Source organism: Mycteria americana, chromosome 1 (assembly GCF_035582795.1).
Source record: "Mycteria americana isolate JAX WOST 10 ecotype Jacksonville Zoo and Gardens chromosome 1, USCA_MyAme_1.0, whole genome shotgun sequence".
NCBI lineage: Eukaryota > Metazoa > Chordata > Aves > Ciconiiformes > Ciconiidae > Mycteria > Mycteria americana.
In genome coordinates, this window is record NC_134365.1 from 138,741,015 (window position 1) to 138,760,543 (window position 19,529).

The following is a 19,529-nucleotide window of genomic DNA, read 5'->3' on the forward strand; positions in this document are numbered from 1 at the left end:
GGACTGGCAACATAAGGGTGAATTATTTATAGCTCAGCAGGTCCATTACATCTCAGGCCATCAAGGAAGAGATGCAACACATAGATGGGCTCGTGATCGAGGGGTGGACTTGGCCATGGACACTATTGCACAGGTTATCCATGAATGTGAAACACGCGCTGCAATAAAACAAGCCAAGTGGTTAAAGCCTCTCTGGTGTGGAGGATGACGGCTGATATATAAATCTGGGGAGGCCTGACAGATTGATTATACCACACTCCCACAAACCCGCCAAGGCAAGCACCATGTGCTTACAACAGTGGAAGCAACCACTGGATGGCTGGAAACATATCCTGTGCCCCATACCACCACCCGGAACACTATCCTGGGCCTTGAAAAGCAAGTCTTATGGTGACATGGAACCCCAGAAAGAACTGAGTCAGACAACAGGACTCATTTCCGGAACAACCTCATAGACACCTGGGCCAAAGAGCATGGCATTGAGTGGGTATATCACATCCCCTATCATGCACCAGCCTCCGGGAAAATCGAACAATACAATGGACTGTTAAAGACTACACTGAGAGCAACGGGTGGTGGGACATTCAGACATTGGGATACACATTTAGCAAAGGCCACCTGGTGAGTCAACACTAGGGGATCTGTCCATCAAGCTGGCCCTGCCCAATCAAAACTTTTATGCACTGTCGAAGGAGATAAAATCCCTGTAGCGCACATAAGAAACATGCTGGGGCAGACAGTCTGGGTTATTCCTGCCTCAGGCAAAGGCAAACCCATTCATGGGATTACCTTTGCTCAAGGACCAGGGTGCACTTGGTGGGTGATGCAAAAGGATGGGGAAGTCCGATGTGTACCTCAAGGGGATTTGATTTTGGGTGAGAATAACCAATGAACTGAATTGTATGATGTTAACTGCTATAAAATACTGTATGCCATCACTTCTGTGGTTGCTATATGCCGTATCAATGGTATTTCAGTGAAAATCACCTAGATTAATGAAGAATGAACTTTGATGAAACCAAGCAAATTGCAGCGGTAATGGAACCAGAACTGGCTTCAGCATTCACAATCCAACACCACACACCATCTCTCCTGCCCTGAAGGACTGTTATGACAGATGGAGCCCAAAGTCATGGACTAAATGAACTCAATGGACATTTTAGAGGGATGGCCAATAGATCAAGGGAATGATATCTGTGTGTATATATCAAAAGACAGGGAAAGTGGTGGAGATTAATTGGAGTGTATTAGAAAGTATAGAACCTGGGCATGACATAGATGGTATAGAATAAGGGGAGGATACTGTCCTGGTTTTGGCTGGGATAGAGTTAATTTTCTTCCTAGTAGCTGGTATTGTGCTGTGTTTTGGATTTTAGGATGAGAATAATATTGATAACACAGTCATGTTTTGGCTGTTGCTAAGTGGTGTTTACACTAGTCAAGGATTTTTCAGCTTCCTGTGCTCTGCCAGGTGCAGAAGAAGCTGGGAGAGGGCACAGCCAGGATAGTTGATCCAAACTGGCCAAAGGGCTATTCCATACCATATGATGTCATGCTCAGTATATAAACTGGAAGGAGTTGGCCAGGGGGTAGCAATCACTGCTTGGGGTCTGGCTGGGCGTTGGTCGGCAGGTGGTGAGTGGTTGTATCACTGTTTGTTTTTTCTCCTGGGTTTTGTTCCTCTCTCACTCTCTTCTTGTTTCCCTTCTCATTACAATTTTTTTATTATTATTATTATTATTATTATTATTATTATTATTATTATTATTATTATTATTATTGTTCCAATTATTAAACTGTTCTTATCCTAACCCACAAGTTTTCTTACTTTTGCTCTTCCAATTCTCTCCCCCATCCCACCGGGGAGGGAGGGTGAGTGAGCAGCTGTGTGGTACTTTATTGCCGACTGAGGCTAAACCACAACAAAAGCAATGTCCAATTTTGTCTAGAATTTAATTATCTGAAGAGACCAGATATAATGGTATTACCCAAATGCTGCTGATGAAAAAAGGTACACCTCAATGTGATGACAAGCAACTGCACCGCCATGCAGCTTGGTGGGAAGGTGATCAAATTCAGTACATACATACAAATTGTTCTAGATCTATCCACTGTAAGTATCATTGATTAGACAATTCAAAGTGATAGGTATGTGAAGCGGTCCATTGCTGCTGTTGCAGGAGCCATAAACAGAATCAGAATGATCTTGGGAAGGAAAAATATACCGGATAAAGGATACAACAGTAATAAAAAAGGGATCAATGCACATCTTGACTTACTGTGCCTTGTTGCTGCCTGTTCTGATTTGAGCATTCAAAAGATTTGGCTAGTTAGTAATGGTTGGTTTGTTTGGTGGGGTTTTTTTGCATCTGTATTCATCATAGAGAAAGTTCAAGAAGCTCCTATGCTAGCATGTTGAGAGGTGCACCAGAGGATCTTTCTCATGTGAAGTGTTTGTAGAGCAGGTGACAAAATAGAGAAATTGAGCAACAGCAGATCTGCAGGGCCAGAGAGTATTTCCCCAAGAGTTCTGAAAGGAACACAAAACTGAATTAATCCTGAATTATTCCTGAACTCAAGTATCAACAAGTTGCATCAGTTAAAGTTCTCAGTACAAGAGTACAAGGTACCTAACTTGACGACATTAGTAAAACAGGTTCCTAAAAACATCTGAAAATCTTATGAACTACTAAATCTAATGCCCATACCATGTGAATTAGTAGAAATTATTTCAAAGAATAACTTCAGTAGATATATGGGAGATAAATGTAGAAATTTGCTATATGAAGGAGACTCAACACATGTGTTTTTTAAAGTGAAATCATGTTTCACAGTGGAATTTTTTAACTCAAACAGGTAACAAAGGGAAATTGTCTTGATAGGGTCTGCTCGGATTTTCATCAGACGAGCAGCTAGGGCAGTAAGCACACCAGGAGAGCTGAAAAATAGGAATAAAATGTGAGTTTCTTGTACTGGAAGTATTAATTAAAAGCAAGGAAAGTAGAGAGGAGAAATAACCGTTGGCTCTGACAGTGAGAGAGGAGCCCAAGGGGAGCCCTCCCTGCCAGGATAGGTGGCGGGAGCTGTGCTCATGCTGCGCGGTCCATCCATGAGTTGTCCAGAGAAGGGCATAGAATCAGAATCATAGAATTATTAAGGTTGGAAAAGACCTCTAGGATCACCTAGTCCAACCGTCAACCCAACACCTCCATGCCTAGTAAACCACGTCCTGAAGTGCGGCATCTACATGTTTTTTGAACTCCTCCAGGGATGGTGACTCCACCACCTCTCTGGGCAGCCTGTTCCAATGCTTGACAACCCTTTCCGTGAAGAATTTTTTCCTAATATCCAATCTAAACCTCTCCTTACGCAACTTGAGGCCATTTCCTCTCGTCCTATCGCTTGTTACTTGGGAGAAGAGACCAACACCCACCTCACTACAACCTCCTTTCAGGTAGTTGTAGAGAGCATTAAGGTCTCCCCTCAGCCTCCTTTTCTCTGGACTAAACAACCCCAGTTCCCTCAGCCGCTCCTCAGAAGACTTGTGCTCTAGACCCTTCACCAGCTTCGTTGCCCTTCTCTGGACACGCTCCAGCACCTCCATGTCTTTCTTGCAGTGAGGGGCCCAAAACTGAACACAGTATTCAAGGTGCAGCCTCACCAGTGCCGAGTACAGGGGCACGATCACTTCCTTAGTCCTGCTGGCCACACGATTCCTGATATTCCTGACAGCTCATATTCAGCCAGCTGTCAACCAGCACCCCCAGGTCCTTTTCTGCCAGCAGCTTTCCAGCCACCCTTCCCCAAGCCTGTAGCGTTGCATGGGGCTGTTGTGACCCAAGTGCAGGACTTAACAAGACCTTAACAAGGGCCCACTTGGCCTTGTTAAACCTCATACAATTGATCTTGGCCCATTGATCCAGTCTGTCCAGATCCCTCTGCAGAGCCTTCCTACCCTCCAGCACATTGACACTCCCACCCAATTTGGTGTCATCTGCAAACTTACTAAGGGCGCACTCAATCCCCTCATCCAGATCATTGATAAAGATATTAAACAAGACTGGCCCCAAAACTGAGCCCTGGGGAACACCACTTGTGACCGGCCGCCAACTGGATTTAACTCTGTTCACCACAACTCTCTGGGCTCAGCCATCCAGCCAGTTTTTTACCCAGCGAAGAGTACGCCCATCCAAGCCATGAGCAGCCAGTTTCTCCAGGAGAATGCTGTGGGAAACAGTGTCAAAGGCTTTACTAAAGTCCAGGTAGATAACGTCTACAGCCTTTCCCTCGTCCACTAGCTGGGTCACCTGGTCGTAGAAGGAGATCAGGTTGGCCAAGCAGGACCTGCCTTTCATGAACCCATTCTGGCTGGCCCTGATCCCCTGGTTGCCCTGCACATGCATGGATGATGGGCTGGCCCAGTCTGGTGAGGGTACTGTGCTATTCAGTACGGTAAAGCTGAGGGTGTTACCGACCACAAAGAAACACAGAACAACATTACAGCACCATATAATAGGCGAATTTAACATACATAGATTGTGTGAAATGCTACACAAGGGAAAAAGCAATGCCTGCTCCACCGGCTGTGACAGGCCCTGAACAGTCTGCTCACACGCAGTCCCGTGAAAATACTAGCTCAGTAGCAGTACAAAACCTGAACAGAAAGTTTAGAAATTAATTGGGGAAAAAATAATAATCAGAGGACACAGTATCGCAGTGCCACCCACCACAGCACACCCAGGTTTTGAGTAACAATTCTTGAGTTGAGAAGCTTGTTGAGTACTGTACGTGGTCTGGGACTGGAGGAGGTACCGAGGGGGCAGACAGGACAGTAGAGTTCGCACCACCGTCTCTATGAGGGGCCGGTGGCTACATGCGGCAGCCCGCTCCCCGAAAGAGACGGTTGCGGTGTCGGGGGCCCATGACCGCCTTCGGGGAGCCGGACCCCAACCGCCGCCTCCCCGCAGCCCCACAAGATGGCGCCGGGGGATCGGGGAGGGGCCGGGCGGAAGCGACGGGAGGAAGCTCCGCTCTCGGCACCGCGCTGCGCTCCTCCTCACCGGAAGGGAGGGAGGAAGCGCCGGAGGTGGCTCCGCTGGACTCCCCTTGCCCACCGGAGCTACAGGCTGTCCGGGTGGGTGCGGGTAGTGCGGTGCCCGTGCGCAGGCTACGGCCCAGGCCTCCCGCCTTGCTGGGCCGCGGCGGGACGGCTGAGGGAGGGGCAGCCGGGGCGAGCGGTGGTGTGAGCGGGAAAGCGAACAGTTCGGGTGGGAGTTTTGCTTTCGGAGCCCGGGCGCCTGGCAGGGGCGGAAAGGTGGTGTTTGTGGCACGCAAATCGGCTGTACGGGCTCGGGGCTTTTCCTTTCTTTTCTTCTGCAAAATGTCGGCCTCTGGCCCGAGGCGGGGGTGCGGGAGCTCAAGCGAGAGGGGTCCTCCGTGTGCTGGGGGTTGGGGCCAGGGTGAGCCTGGGCGTAAGGGCTTGTGTTCCTGCCATCCCTTAGATTTAATTGTTTGCCCTGTTTGGCAGAGGCGAGAGCTGCTCATCGATTTTGTGATCGTTAAAGTCACTGACTAGAGTCTGGGCATGGCATCTGTGAGACCAGGAAATGTATTTTGCCTTTAAAAGCAATGGTCTAAAAGTTTCATTCTGTTCCTCATTTGTGACTAAACTGACAAGCCATATATGAAATATAAGCTAACTGAGGCTACTAATAATCATACAGCTTTTAGCACTTCACTTTTGACCTCTGATTTTTGGCCCAAATCGCTTGTGGGTTTGTGTGCTGGATCTCGGAGAAGACAGACTGTCTTTTTGGGAGCGGGAGAGGATTACACTGTCCCAGGCTCTGCTGAGGTCAAAAGAGCTATAACACGTATGCTAAAGTTTGATCTGCATGCTTTGTTTGCAGGTCTAGTGGTTGAATGTGGGTTGTCGCTGCAATGAACATAATTTTGTTTTATGTGTACTTTGTTTCCTTTCCATTCGCAGGAATTGCTACTATTGGTGTAAGGACATTGGTGTGAAGACATCATAGTGATAGGTGGGTCTTCATAGCTCAACTGACTGTCCTGTTGGAATGACGACCAGACATAACTGTATCCTGCGTGCCAGACAGGTCTTGTATTTACAGCCATTCACAAGCAAGAATGCAGTGTATAGTGTGGGGCATTTTTACCCTTTCTTCTTTGTAAGGGAAATACTTGTACTGCCAACTGTCTCAGCAATCACAGGCTTAAACTTCTGCGTGACTGTAACTAGGGCGCTTCGGTATTAAAGTTAACGTCATACACCAGCAATGCACAGTATTAATCTGAAGCATAGAGTGTCAAAACACTTTTTAGACATTTCACTCTTCTGGTGGTAATTGTGCACCAAGAGTAAGCATTAGAAGTATAACATGAAATAGATGTTTGTGGGAAGGTGCACGCTATTGATGTTGTTACATGGCATGCTTTTCTTACTGAACTCTTCAGATATTTTTAAAGAGTATGTGGTAGGGTGAATTCAAAATACACAGCGCAAATTGATGTTTAACACCTTAAATTCTGAAACTTACTGCCATGGGTTGTCGTGAAAACACTTGGTATTCATGGGTTCAGAGAAATGACACATTCTGCCTTTAAATGCCAAAAACAGTTTGGAGTTGAAAAAAGTATCTGAACTGCCACTTGCTGAAATCAGGAGAAACGTACCTAGAAAATTAATTCTTGTATGCATACTCTAGTGTTGTGTTTTACTGAGCATCTCTTACTATGCATTACCAGAAACTAGATACTGACTTAGGGACTTCTTTGGCCTGACTGAAGAAGGTACTTCTCATAGGCTAAAGGAGCAAGGACAAAAGCAGCAGTGAGCAAAGCTGTCATGTGGTCAGCTGTCTGTTTTGAGCATTTCTGATTTAAACATAGTTTGCTTTTTCAGGAAAGCTTTATATAAATGTTTTTTGTTGAAACCTGCTGAATTTATTGAAATTTCACCTTCCTTTAATAACATCTTATATTTTTACTTTAATACCATGCAACAGGTTAATTAATCTTGTGCTCATCGGTGTTCTGAATAAAGTCAAACCCTCCTTGATCCCTCATGGTAGGCCTTTTTGAGCTGAACCGATCACCCTCATTACGGCAGCCATGTGGCAGCACTATATCCAAGACACCACTAGAGGGCTTTGCTCCCAGAGTATAAATTACATTACCAAGTTGTAAAAAGCATTATTTCATGGTTGTGTCTCACAATATGACATTGTCTCAACTTCTTCTGACTCCAGTGGAATTAAATGCTGTCATTGCTTTGATCGGATTTATTTATTTTCACTAATGCTTACTTGCCTCAAGTCAGTTAGGAGACAGGCATGTTTTGATGAAAGGGAGTACATCCATATTTAATTATCGGTGGGGAAATACTTGAAAACTGAGAAAAGGAAGTAGTAACATTTATCAAAAAATAACTTTTTCATCATTAATGATCAGCCTAGGCAAACACATCTCTTCCTCATTTTAAATTCTACATTTGCTGGTCAATTTCATATGTTTAGTTGCTTCCATATTTTATTTTTTAAAGTATAAATTATAGAAGTAGAGTTATCACATTTATTTTCTGCTTCTTGACATGTTTCATATTTTATGTAGTTTGTTTTGGAAGAGTAATTCAGCTGAAAATAAAACAAACTCATTCTTTAATTTAGTGTCACGGCTTGCAACATTGTTATGCTCTGCTTTATATTTGTAGTCTAATGTTTCACAAATAATTTATGAAAATAAGTAAAGTTTCTGTGTTTGGTGAAACAGGTTTTTCATATTTGGTAAACTAATATAGTTGGATATTGCCAGGTGTTTTGCCAGGCTGTTTCCCCTCCTTCCCCTTCAGAGAGCATATGTACATGTTGCGTATTAATAATAAAGTCTCAGACTTCACCTCTTACTGCTTTAAAAAGGGTATTTACATTAAGCTCTGAACCTGATTTCTGTTTATGCTGAAGCTAGTTCAAAGAATCTTTTGTCATGTAGGAATTAGAGTGAACATGAAAATGAAATACACATACTTTTTCCTACGTGAAAATGGAAGAAACAGCCACCATGGGCTTATGTTTTTAAGTACGAGAAAAAGACATTATGGCAAACTTGGCAGTATTCAGATGTATATGGCAAAGGGACAAAAAGTACATGTGTACGTCATGAGAGCGGAGATAAAAGTCTTGAAGAGGGCTAGCATGGGAAATGAGATGTTTGAAATTAACAAAGAGGGATAGCACAGGAGTCTTTTATGTATGCGTGCGTTTGGAGTGTTACAAGTCACCTCAGTGTTTTACAGTGACCTCAGCACCGAGTTTTCTTCATCCTCCAAGCAGGCAGGAGAGAATACAATGAACTCAACACACTTTGGTTGCCTAATGCCTGATCCTGCAATCCTTTGCTCGCATGAGTTGTCCCATTGATTGCAACAGGACTGCTCATGTGTGTAGGGCTTCTTGCAGATGGGTTGGTGTAACCAAGGGTGTATGGGTTTGAGCTTGGTGTGGGCTTTGCAAAGGACAAAAATTTGTCTTTGTGGTAGCTGCATGATTTGCATTTTCTTGGAACATGGCCCATCCCCATTCTCCTTTCACAGAATACGGCTTGTCTTAAGAGGCAAAAAGTAGCTGTTTAATCAGTATTGTTAAATACGAGGCAGAACGCAACTGGTGTATGTACTGTATTCATATGCATCTTGAAAAATCCTAGTTTTGTGCTGGTATAAATCTACAACAGTTGTAAGTGCTGTCTTGGCTATATTCCGGTGTTGCTGGGAATAGCGTTTGACTTAGGGGTAGCAATGGTAGTTTAGTGTACTGAGTTTCTGTTGCCTTTCACTGGCACTCACCTAACATAAAGTTCAAGTTGAGGCTGAGAGCATCAGGAGAAATATGTGGATGAAGCAGTTAACATCTTAATGTAATGAAATCATTGTCAGGTAGGGAGGGGATTCAGAATATTTCTCAGTGGTTCATGCTGGTAAATCACACTGAAAATTATGATAATTATAAATCCTGCCTGGTGGTTATAGGTATCTTGTTCTCCCTCTCTCCCCATGCTTTTTCTTCCCCCCTCCCCCCCCAGTTGCCCCTCTTCCTGTCGCCTTTTCTTCACATTTAAAAAATGTGATTGCAGCCTGAACTGGCTTGTGTTTTCTTTATGGGAGGCAGGATCAGATGTCTGAAAAAAAGAGAAATAAAGTGAAAGAAGGGATTGTATGCGGGTTTAAGTGCACCATAGGTTTAAATACAAACCTTACTACTTGAATGGAGTCAAGATGGGTTTAATCATTTTATGGTAATTGCTTCTTTTATAGATGTCCCTGTGCAGACACAACTAAAAAGCAAGAACAGTGTGTTTCATTTAAGTTTATGATTTTTGTTCGGCATTAATTTGTAAACTAAAGGTTGTGGAAGCATAAACTGTGGGAGAAAATAGAAAAGGGTAATGGAGAAAAAAAGTGTTCAGTCCCAGCATTTGAGGCTGCATTGTGTAGAAGGCTCCCTTTTTAACCTTCTTATTGTAGTGGGGAGTTTTAAGGAATGGGATTTTTACTGATGCTAATCAAAAACTATAAATAAGAGACTTCAACTAGCCACAACAGAGAAGGGATATTTAATAGCTGTAGGCCATAGTACTCAAGTTTAGCAAAAATATATTCAGTGCTTGTAGCCTTCTTAATACATACATTTTTATGAATTAAAAAGCTACTGTTTTCTTTTCTAGTTCACCTTGATCCCCAGAACAAACTCCAGAAGAGATGGTAAGTGGTCTTTATAGGTTTCTGTGTGATGAGTTAGTCACATTTTATATACAAAATGCACATAAACACTTTTCTTGAACTGTCAGTGTAGACATGTAAAAATTAGATGTGAAAGTAGCTAAATTGCTTTGAAAATAGAATTCAGATTACAACAGTGAGTGATTTGTCTACTCCTGGGAAGACTCCAGAGACATAACAGGAAAATAACAGAGGACTCTGATCATTTGCCTTAGATTTATAGCTTTTGTTTCCGTCAGGAAATCTCTTATTTCCATTTATTCCACAGCTGAAAAAGCACAGACATAGAACTAAGTTAGACTTTAAAGTGTTCCTTTCCCTTTTCCACCCAATGTAAAACACTTCTGTAATTTTTTTTTAAACAGATGTATTTTTAAAATTCAAATGTAAAAGGGGTTTTCAAGGGTCACTTTCAACAAAAAAGCCACAAAAAGTAGTTGGACAGGCACCAGCATCACAGTTCTGTCTACATGAACTGGCTTTTTGTCTTCTTTTCCCCTGAATTAACAACTGGAGCTAGTCAGCTAGACAAATCGGCCAGCTAGATTCCAGAGCTTTCAGTAAAGTCATCAAGGCCCTTTTTAGAAACATTTTAGACAAACTGGAGATAATTTTTGAGCTTTAAAAGAATGTGTTGTCTTCTTTGGAAATACATAGAATGTAGGAGATACCTGCTTTTGTCAAGCTTCATGATGTTTCAAAACTGGATTTTTAAGTAGTGGAAAAAATAGACAAAATGTTCTACAAGTAACCTGTGAATGTATCAGATTTGACAACAGGACATTCTCATCTGGCTGCTAGGGATGAGGAGTTAGTGTGACATTCTTAAGCAAAGCAAGAACAGTAAATAAAACATTGTTCATCCTAGCTTTTAGGTGGTTGGATGAGTAAGAATGAAGAAATTCCATATGGAAGGCAGATGCTTTTCTTGCACCCACTCATCTTAGGTATAAATCTTCTGAAATGCATGGTCTTGTAGCAGCACGGTGTTAGACCAAGAGGAGAATCAGAATGAAGTTTCACCTCCATGAATTATTACTTTTTGGGAAAGATAATTTGTCTGGACTTTTAAATCACATAGCTGAGCCCCACAGCCCTTCACAAACAGGGTGCAATTTTTGATCAGAAATTCTTAAGGAATGCAAGTTTGTTGTAGTGGGTTTTCTTTATGGACTCTATTAGCCAGAGGTATTTTGTTTCTGAGAGCACTTACCAATGACCTTCAAAAGAGATAGCATTTATAGATCTCTTATGCGATAATGGGCTCAGTTTTGCAGAAAGAAGGGAAACATGAAAGTTACAATTATTATTCCAAACTCTTAAGCATTTGCATTATTGCCTGAGAACCAGAAAGTGAAAACAAATGTAAGTAAATGAAATTAAGCTCTCTTGATATTGTTAGCATTAAATGGCAAGTATTTCTTAGGTTTGATTTTTCTGTTTTGTTTTGGGATTTTTTTTCCCCAGAGAATCATACTTTTAAGGCTATGGAATGGTGCCAGCGTAGATCAAGAAAACATGCTTAAAGAAATATTTTTGTCTTGTATGCCCTTTTTTAAATAATAATAATAATAAAGGACTGTAAATGTCACATTCATCTCTGAAAACCTCAGCTAATCTTGCCATGGTTTTGAGTGTTTGCCAAAACATGGCTTAATTAAAATTCTTCCAATTTAAAGTACGGGCATTCTGTTTTGGACCAGATAAAAGATTTTCTGTGGAAATTAAGATGTGGGGAGAAAGAAAAAAAAATTGCTATTTATTTTACTTGTTTTAGGCTCTAGTTCTATGGCCTTCTTTTAAGATCCTCTATTATCCCGTCTTTTTGAGAGTAGGATGACGAGGGAGATGAAATGTCCTGTAGGAAGGAGGCTTAAGGCTAGAGGGACTGTGGGGCTTTGTAGTTGCTGGTGAAATCTGCACAGCGTGAAAAGCTTTTTGCAGGAAAACTAAGATTAGCTGGAAGACAGGAGAAGGTGTGTTACAGTATGTTTCATTCTATAGAACTATTTTTCCATGTACTTTATCAGTGGTACTTTCTTATCCCTTTTCATATGTTGGTTGCTGATGAGTACAAAAGGGAGATTTACTGGCAGCTTGCACTTGGCTAAATACAGTCTTGTTTTTGATCAAGGCCATGATGGATATATGAACTTGGCTGAATTGCCATTTGACCTTTTCTGAGAAACTTATTTTGGCAGGCAGATGGAGGAAATATGTTACTGGATAAAATGAATGCCTTTGTTTAATATGGAGGAATTTTAATCTCTTGTGTTTTCTGTCTGCGGATTTGGAAATCAGGTGTAGGTTGCAATACATACACCTTGGAATGATTCAGTTCTTACGACTCACATGAGTGGCTAAGGAATTGTGGAATATATCCACGTGGCGTATCCCCTAAAAAGAACTGATTCCCACTGTAGTAGCACGAACACTTGGAAAATACCTTCTGGACACTACAACTTCTGTTGATAATTCTTCACTGGTAGTTGTGTTGAAGCAAAAACCATCTCTTGTAAGAGTAATGAAGTGTAGTGCACTTACACTGTGTTAATAGTTGTCCTCTTTCAGATCTATATGGTTTATCATAGGAAAAGGATGACTAATGATTAAAAGGCAAACTTTGCACTTGCATTTACAGTGTTTCTCCCCTTGATTACCGTTTGTTCCCCCCCTCCCTTTTTTTGGGGGGTGTTTTTTCACTCTCCCCCATGTTTTGGCCACAGGAAGACACTGAGCCATGGTACTCTCAGCAAGTATATGCAAGATACTGGAAGCACTATGACCTGGCCATGCGCTGGATGCGTAGACACCAGAAAGCCTACAGGAAAGCCATGGAGTCCTTTTATCACCTACCGTGGCATCGTTCTGCAGCCTCTCCAAGTAGCCGCTACTCAGATTGGGATGGGAATGATCTCCCACATATCCAAAACTATTCTTCCAGCTATAGCCCACATGACAGAGCTCCATACCATGGGGGAGCTCACCAGTACACAGATGCCCGCCAAGGGAGGGAGGATGCTGACAGGGACTCTGAAATGGAGGAGGACTCAGAGTCTGAAGGGGAGATAGAATATGACTTGAGTAACATGGAGATCACAGAGGAGCTTCGCCAGTTTTTTGCACAGACAGAGAGGCACCGGGAAGAACTGCGTAAGTCCATGCTTGTTCTATGTTTTGTGGTACTTGGTGGCCATAACATCGAGTGATGGATGGCTTCAACATTTACAGGTTTTGTAAGAATTTACTGAAATAGGCACTGCACATGAGCAAGCCAAACAGAAAGAAGCAGGCAAAACTGGTGGGCGCACTTAAGTACCATTCATTAGAAATAAGCCTCAGAAAATGTTTGAAGGTTTTTCGTTGAGAGGGAGAAAATTATGACTGCAAAGAGGAGAATAACACATTTGTCCAGAAGACAATATTCATCTTCAGTGCTGAAGGAAAAACTCCAGAATTTTTATGGTTAAATCTAGTTAACATGCTATATGTCTGAGAGGGGAACCCAGAGGAAGTGCTTTACTACATCACTGAACCCTAGAGTAAGCCTCAATGTATTTTATAACATGCAGCAGCCATTTTGTTTGTTATTCTTTGGCTAACCCAACAGTAAAATTCCATGACCTTTTTCTTCTCCCCTGTATCCCTAGGGTACCCTTCATTCTGTACTATACCACAAGTTTCTCTTTGTTTTGCATCTTGATCTGGACCCAAGTCCTTAAGCGGGGAATATAATCCAAAGACTTAAGATTTTTCTCAGGTCTTGATCCTCAGAGTTATTGGTCATCTTTGTTTCTGTGAAATCCTTAAAAGAAATAAAAGATAATGCTGTACTTTATTGACACTTTACTGCATATACAAATGTTGCAGGCAAATTTATTATCTGTTTTAAGAAAGCAGTATGATTAAAATAACTTTTCCCACATGACTCCAATAGGAAATACTCAGAATGAATGTTTAATAGAGCTTTCTCTGAAAGAGGGGAATGTTCTAAAAATGCATAATAAAGGCAGTGATAGGGAGGGAGAGATAAAAATTGTGTTATTTTAAGTTCGTTGACCAGAGGGTATCTGGTGAGCTGAAACACCTCAGCATAACTTCACACTTCCCATCAGCGTGATGCACAGTTGCTTTAGTTAGCAGAGGAATGTGAGTTAAGGAGCTCAGTGGTAGTGCCTGACATGCATCCCTTTCTCATCATGCTTTTGCAGAATCAGCTTGGTGTTCTCTGTTGAAATGTTCCTTTGATGAGGTACAGGATGCCTTAAGATGCTCGGCTACTTCTGGAAATGCAGTACATTTTCTTTGGATTTATTTTGTCTTTATGGTTAGTGGTGTTTAAAGGTGTGCAAGTGATTGAAGTGGAAACTGGGAAGTCTGGGCTTAAAGACATTCTCTGTTGCAAATTTCCTATATGACCTTGGTATAGCTATTTAATCTCTTCCCGACCCCTCACTGGCTGCTCTTGCTAAAAATATGATTTGATTCTTTATGATGAGCAGGTGAATTGGGAAGAGGTTTGTGACTCAGAATACAGATTTTACTTTTGTTCCTTCCACCACAGCGGTACTTGGAGGCTTTTGGAATAATTGGGTCTCTGCTGTGTGCCACGTACTAGCCTAGTTCTGGGTAAGTGTAACTCCGTTCACTTCAGTGGCACTATTGCAGATCTTCATGCAAATTCAAGCAGAATCTGGTCTTTAGCTACTGCATGCCTCAGTTTCTTTAATAGTTTCCCTGATAACATGAGGATAATAATAATAATAATAATCTATAATTCCTCAAAGCATGAAAAAGTAAACAAGTACTTGATTTAATTGAAATTTAAAAGTGCCACAGAACTCTTGGGTGAATGGTGCTCTAAATGCTAATTTTGTGAGTAATTAAAAATACAGTATGATCTTGTTCAGAAATAATTTTTTCTTGTGTGGTGGGGGGAAGAGGAAAATAGAATAAATTTTTAATTCTATTGAAGTTTCTCAAAAGAAGAAACATAAGCAGGAGGAGGAGGGGAAAATCATTGTTTCCCTGATGGTGTGGAAATGAGCTGGTATGGAGACTGTGTTGAAGGCAGTACCACTCTACTTTAGGAGGTAGTGTTATTAATTTTCCTGGATGCTGTTTCTGAACAAAGTGAAATTTAGGGGTTCATTAAGCTGTGATCCATAATGACATTATCGTGTTACATCTTTCATACTGTGCTGAAGAATGATTGTCATTCTGTATCGATGCTCAAGAAGATGGAGATAATGCATTCATAAAAGAAGCCCACAATTACTTAAGTATTTCCTCTCTGATGCCTTTTCCTTCCAATCCCAAACTGTATGTCCTGGGCTGTCCCCCCACCTTAGGAGCAGATTAATAGAGAAACTTGGGCACTATAAAGCTCAGTAGTGGCTGCAATTTAGGCATCCATCTCTGGAAGAGACATTTGTAATGTTGAGGTAAGAGTTTTAAATTTTCTCTAAACTGAATGAGGATGTTTGGGTGTGTCAAAGGGGAATACCAATAGTGACCCTGACGATCAGTTGAAGTCAGCTGTTAGGGAATGTTAAGGGGAAGGCTGTGTCTCATATTTTCTTTCTCTGGCATAAATAGGGGGCTCCAGGTGGAGTTCACAGCCTTTGACCCCTGCACCTTGATATGCACTGGGAAGCAGACACTTGGCTTGCTCTTCTTTGAAAATGAATGCTATGCAAGAGTCTGTGGAAGACTTCAGTAGGCCTGAGATGTCGGTGGGAAAGGCATTTGTGTCTGGATGGTGAAATGCAAGTATTAATGCTAATTGCAAAGAGAAAAGTTTCAAAGATAAGAAAGCCATCATGTCAGACTAGCCAGAGAAGAAAACTGCAAGTTTATTTCATTTTTAGGTAACTACCACAGACTTGAAGAACAACTGGATTCTTAACTTCTGTAGCGATTTTTTTGTTTTGTTTTGTTTTGTTTTCACAGTGGGCATCTGCAGTGATTGGCTGACTTGCACAGTAAAGCCTTTGAAACTGGCAAACTCTGAGCCCTGCTGCATGATTTAACACTTCAGCAGTGATACAGTTGTTCACAAACAACCTCTTTTAAAACAACCTCTTTTTTTGTCTTTGAATTCATGTCAAATTCTTACTAGTTTTTATATTCATATCATGTGTTCCAGTCAAGTTATGTGTTCCTGGAATGCCCCGAACTAATTGTGAGCAGAGTTTTGCTGAGGCTGTATGCACTCAGACATATTAATGCACTACAAACTTACCTCTTACTCTGGATACACTGTGCACTTGGTTTAAATCCCTTGCAAACAGTTTTAATTTCTTTCCACTTTAGTTGTTTCTTCATATGTAATTATAATTATCTAGTGATTCTATTTTTTTAGGGGGTTTTGTTGCCAGGCTAGTCTGTTGTTTTGGTTCTTCATGTAACTGGTGAACCTAATACACTGTGCTTCTTGGGGATGGTTTTAGTTGCATTTAAAAGTCTTCCCTCTGGCTGTTGAAAAGCATGAAGTTATTTTTCTGGGTTACCATACCTGTCAGACCTAGGTAGCGTACTGAATTCTCCAAGCATCCTAGATGTAAAGGACAGAATACAGTAAGTTGCCTTTTTATATTTGCAAGAATTAAAAGGACAAAAAGTAAGAAAGGAAGATTCACAAGCTTAACAATTCAGTAAATTGCCTAATTGCACATATTTATTACACTTTTAAATTTAGCCTTTGAAACATGTAGTTTGTCCTCATGCAGTTTTTCTTTGTTCCCTTTTTATATATAAGAGAAAATGACTACTATAATTGAGTGAATACAGCATTGCCAGTACATTGAGAACCATTCTGTAGTAGTCAACAGGCAATGAGACAGTGTCCTTTATTTAAAAACAAAGAAAAGCAAAGGAAAGTACCGTCATGTCAGTTCATTACTGAAGGATAATAGTCTGTCAATTGTTAATGCTGTGACTAGTTTTTTCCATTAAAGCCTCTGTATTTCCTACACATACCCTCTAGCTTTTCCCAAAATAATGTTGTCTCAACTTAAAATTTTCATGCCAGATGGAAAACCTTTAAAAAAAATTGAAAGGAAATGGTGAATGAAGATGTTTGTTTCAAATCTGTAATTTGTATTTTTTTCCCCTTGGGTTTCTTTTTCTCTGAAAGATGACGGTTGCCACTGCCTCTTCTGCGAAAAGGGAGTAATGGAATTTTCCATGTTTTGAAACTTGTTTGAATAGTACCAGATCCATGAAGCTTTTGGTTTTGTTTAAGGCCTATGTGCTTCTTTGGAAAATATACTTTGATGCAGGGTTTTTGCCCCCATGTTTTCCTTCTTTCTTTCACTTTTGGTAAATGCTTCTCCCTGTTCTTTTTTTCTCCATCAGACTGTAATTCAAATTCTTACTTTTGGGTCACCAGCATCTTTTTTGTTTCTTCTTCCCTACCCTAAACTGTCAAAGCAGTGTGGATGGTGACCTTATAAATATCTGCCCAACTTCCTTGGCTTTGTCAGCCTTGTCACATGAACTTTTACCACTATCTTTAGAAGTTGAATTGCTGAAGCTTCTGAGAAATGCTGGTGAAATAATAGTGCTCTCTGTAATATGTGTGGGTGCTTGAGAGGCGTTTTGAAGCACGTTTTTTTGTGAACTGAAGGAGAAATGTGAAAGGCTCTCCTTTTGTACTACATCTCTTCTCTAGATGATTGAACCTTTTATCCTGTAGCGGCAGGATCTTGTCAAGTGGACACACTGTGTCCAATGTAGAGTCTGTGCTATTTCGTACTGGAAGCCAACAACTGAGAAAATGCCTTCTTGCTAGGGAAATAAGGAAAAGTGCCACAATTTTCACCACCTTAACATTGAAAACTAATCTGTATTTGCAAAAATAGAGGGTCTGAATTGCATTTAGAGAGCAACAGTTGGGCACAGTTTTATATCCTTTTCATAAGAGACAAGGTTATCTTTGTGCTAAGAGTATCAATTTGGGAACACAGCCATTCCTAGCGTATGTGATAGTCAAGAAAATGTCCTTGGATCTCATACTAGAGACAGAATTTGAGCTTAGAAGAATGTATAGCTTTGCTATGTGGACCTATGTCTTTCCTATCAATCCAACACATTTTGCAATGAATGGACATTACACTGTACAGGTGTACTTCCTGCTACAGGAATTAATGGAAGAGATACTAGAAAGCTTGAGGTGCTGCTGAGAAAACAGCGTGCTTTCTTTTTATGACTGGACCAGATACAGTCAGAAATGGATATACTCTGCTGCATCCTCAGGAAAGTGTGTGAGGGTTAATATATAGAACTGGAAATTATATGTGAAGTCTTTCTTATTTGTTATGTGCCTCAGGCTGAGTCTCTTTGACAGTGTTGGCAACCCCTGAAAGTGCACAAGTGCAAGACCAGGCTTGTTGTTTTGCTGCTAAAGGATGCCCCAGGTTTCAGCTCCTAGGTGGCACCTGAGGATGCTGTGGACCACGCTCCCATGCGTGCAGCCTGGACAGTTTGGTGGAGCTGGGGCCTGGAATGCTGCTGCCCTGTCTGCCAGTGGCTGTACTGGGCTCCATTCTTCCTAAGCATGCTGTGGAGTACTGGTATTTGAGTTACAGCAGGTTTATATCTAGGAGCATGGGAAAAGAAGCTCATGTGGTTCAGTGTAACTGTAGTGTAGACATTGCTGTGAGAGGAATGCCAAGATGTCCAACACCTCTATTTCCTCTTACATTTGATGGAAATGAAGAATGCTGTCTTAATATGAAAATATGTATTAAACTTTGGAAGCCTGTGTTTGAAATTGTCACCCTTTATTTGTCTGTTTAACGTGTTCCTGTTATTATAGTGGAGATAGCATATACCTCAGGTGGCTTGTTGAGAGGTTCAATTTACTCATATTTATAAGGGATTTTGAGTACCTCAGCAGGAAGTAAGCAAAAGCCTCAAGTGGCAGAAGAGTGAACCGTATGATCTGAGAAGAACTGTTAATTCCAGACCTTTTGTTTAACAGTTAAGTTAGAAGTCATCCCTGTGACCAAAAGGCATCCTGTCAACATCATCTTTGCTGAACAAATACAGGATTTGAGCTATCCTTTCTCCCAAAGAGCTATTATCCCTAAGTTATTCATGAGCCAATAAGAGAAGTCTGGTAATCTTGTATTGTTGCTGCTCTTAGTAAATCAGTGCTGTGGTCAAACTCCTGACTGGACTTGTCTTGAGGATATGAGAATAAGACGTACAGGGCAGAGACAGGTCATTGCTCCTCTCAGTTGCCATGTCCCTCACCATCCGTGTGCTAGATCTGCTTTTGATAGCTGTTTCTTGATAGTTGCTGGTCTCAGAAGGAACCCATGGAAACAAGTCAGTAGCTTGCTATGATGGATTAGTTATTGGAACTTTCTCTTTACAAAGAAAGTACATGTGGTAATTCAGTTTTAGGTCAGACAAGCAGAGCGTCAGCGCCTGTTTTGTGTCCATGCGGTTTCCAAGGCTTGAGGGCATTGCTGTGACATACCTGGGCTCTGCAAAGCTTTGGCAAAGAACCACCAGGCAGACCCCAGGGCTGAGAGGCCACATGTGGAACAAGGCATCCCTCCCTGGTCTTGCAGTAAGAGCAAAAATAGCTTTCAGAAGGCTGTTATGGAAGATTGCTTCATACGGGAACAGTTTGGTGTGGGAAGACGCAGACACTGCTTACACTCAGAACTGGTGCTGGTAATTTTTTGAAGGCAGGTCTGCCTGCTTGCTTATGCCATTAGCA

General features: G+C 41.5%; 1 protein-coding gene across 1 annotated transcript in view; it reads left to right on the forward strand.

The window, feature by feature from the left end:
* Window positions 1-5,040: 5,040 nt before the first annotated feature.
* Window positions 5,041-19,529, forward strand: part of GEMIN8 (gem nuclear organelle associated protein 8) — a 28,024-nt gene continuing 13,535 nt past the window's right edge. Inside the window, exons 1-4 of the mRNA XM_075522097.1 lie at window positions 5,041-5,134; window positions 5,990-6,041; window positions 9,739-9,775; window positions 12,520-12,946. Of these exons, the coding sequence (XP_075378212.1) occupies window positions 9,773-9,775; window positions 12,520-12,946 (430 nt within the window). The 5' untranslated portion in view covers window positions 5,041-5,134; window positions 5,990-6,041; window positions 9,739-9,772. The remainder of the gene's footprint in view (window positions 5,135-5,989; window positions 6,042-9,738; window positions 9,776-12,519; window positions 12,947-19,529) is intronic.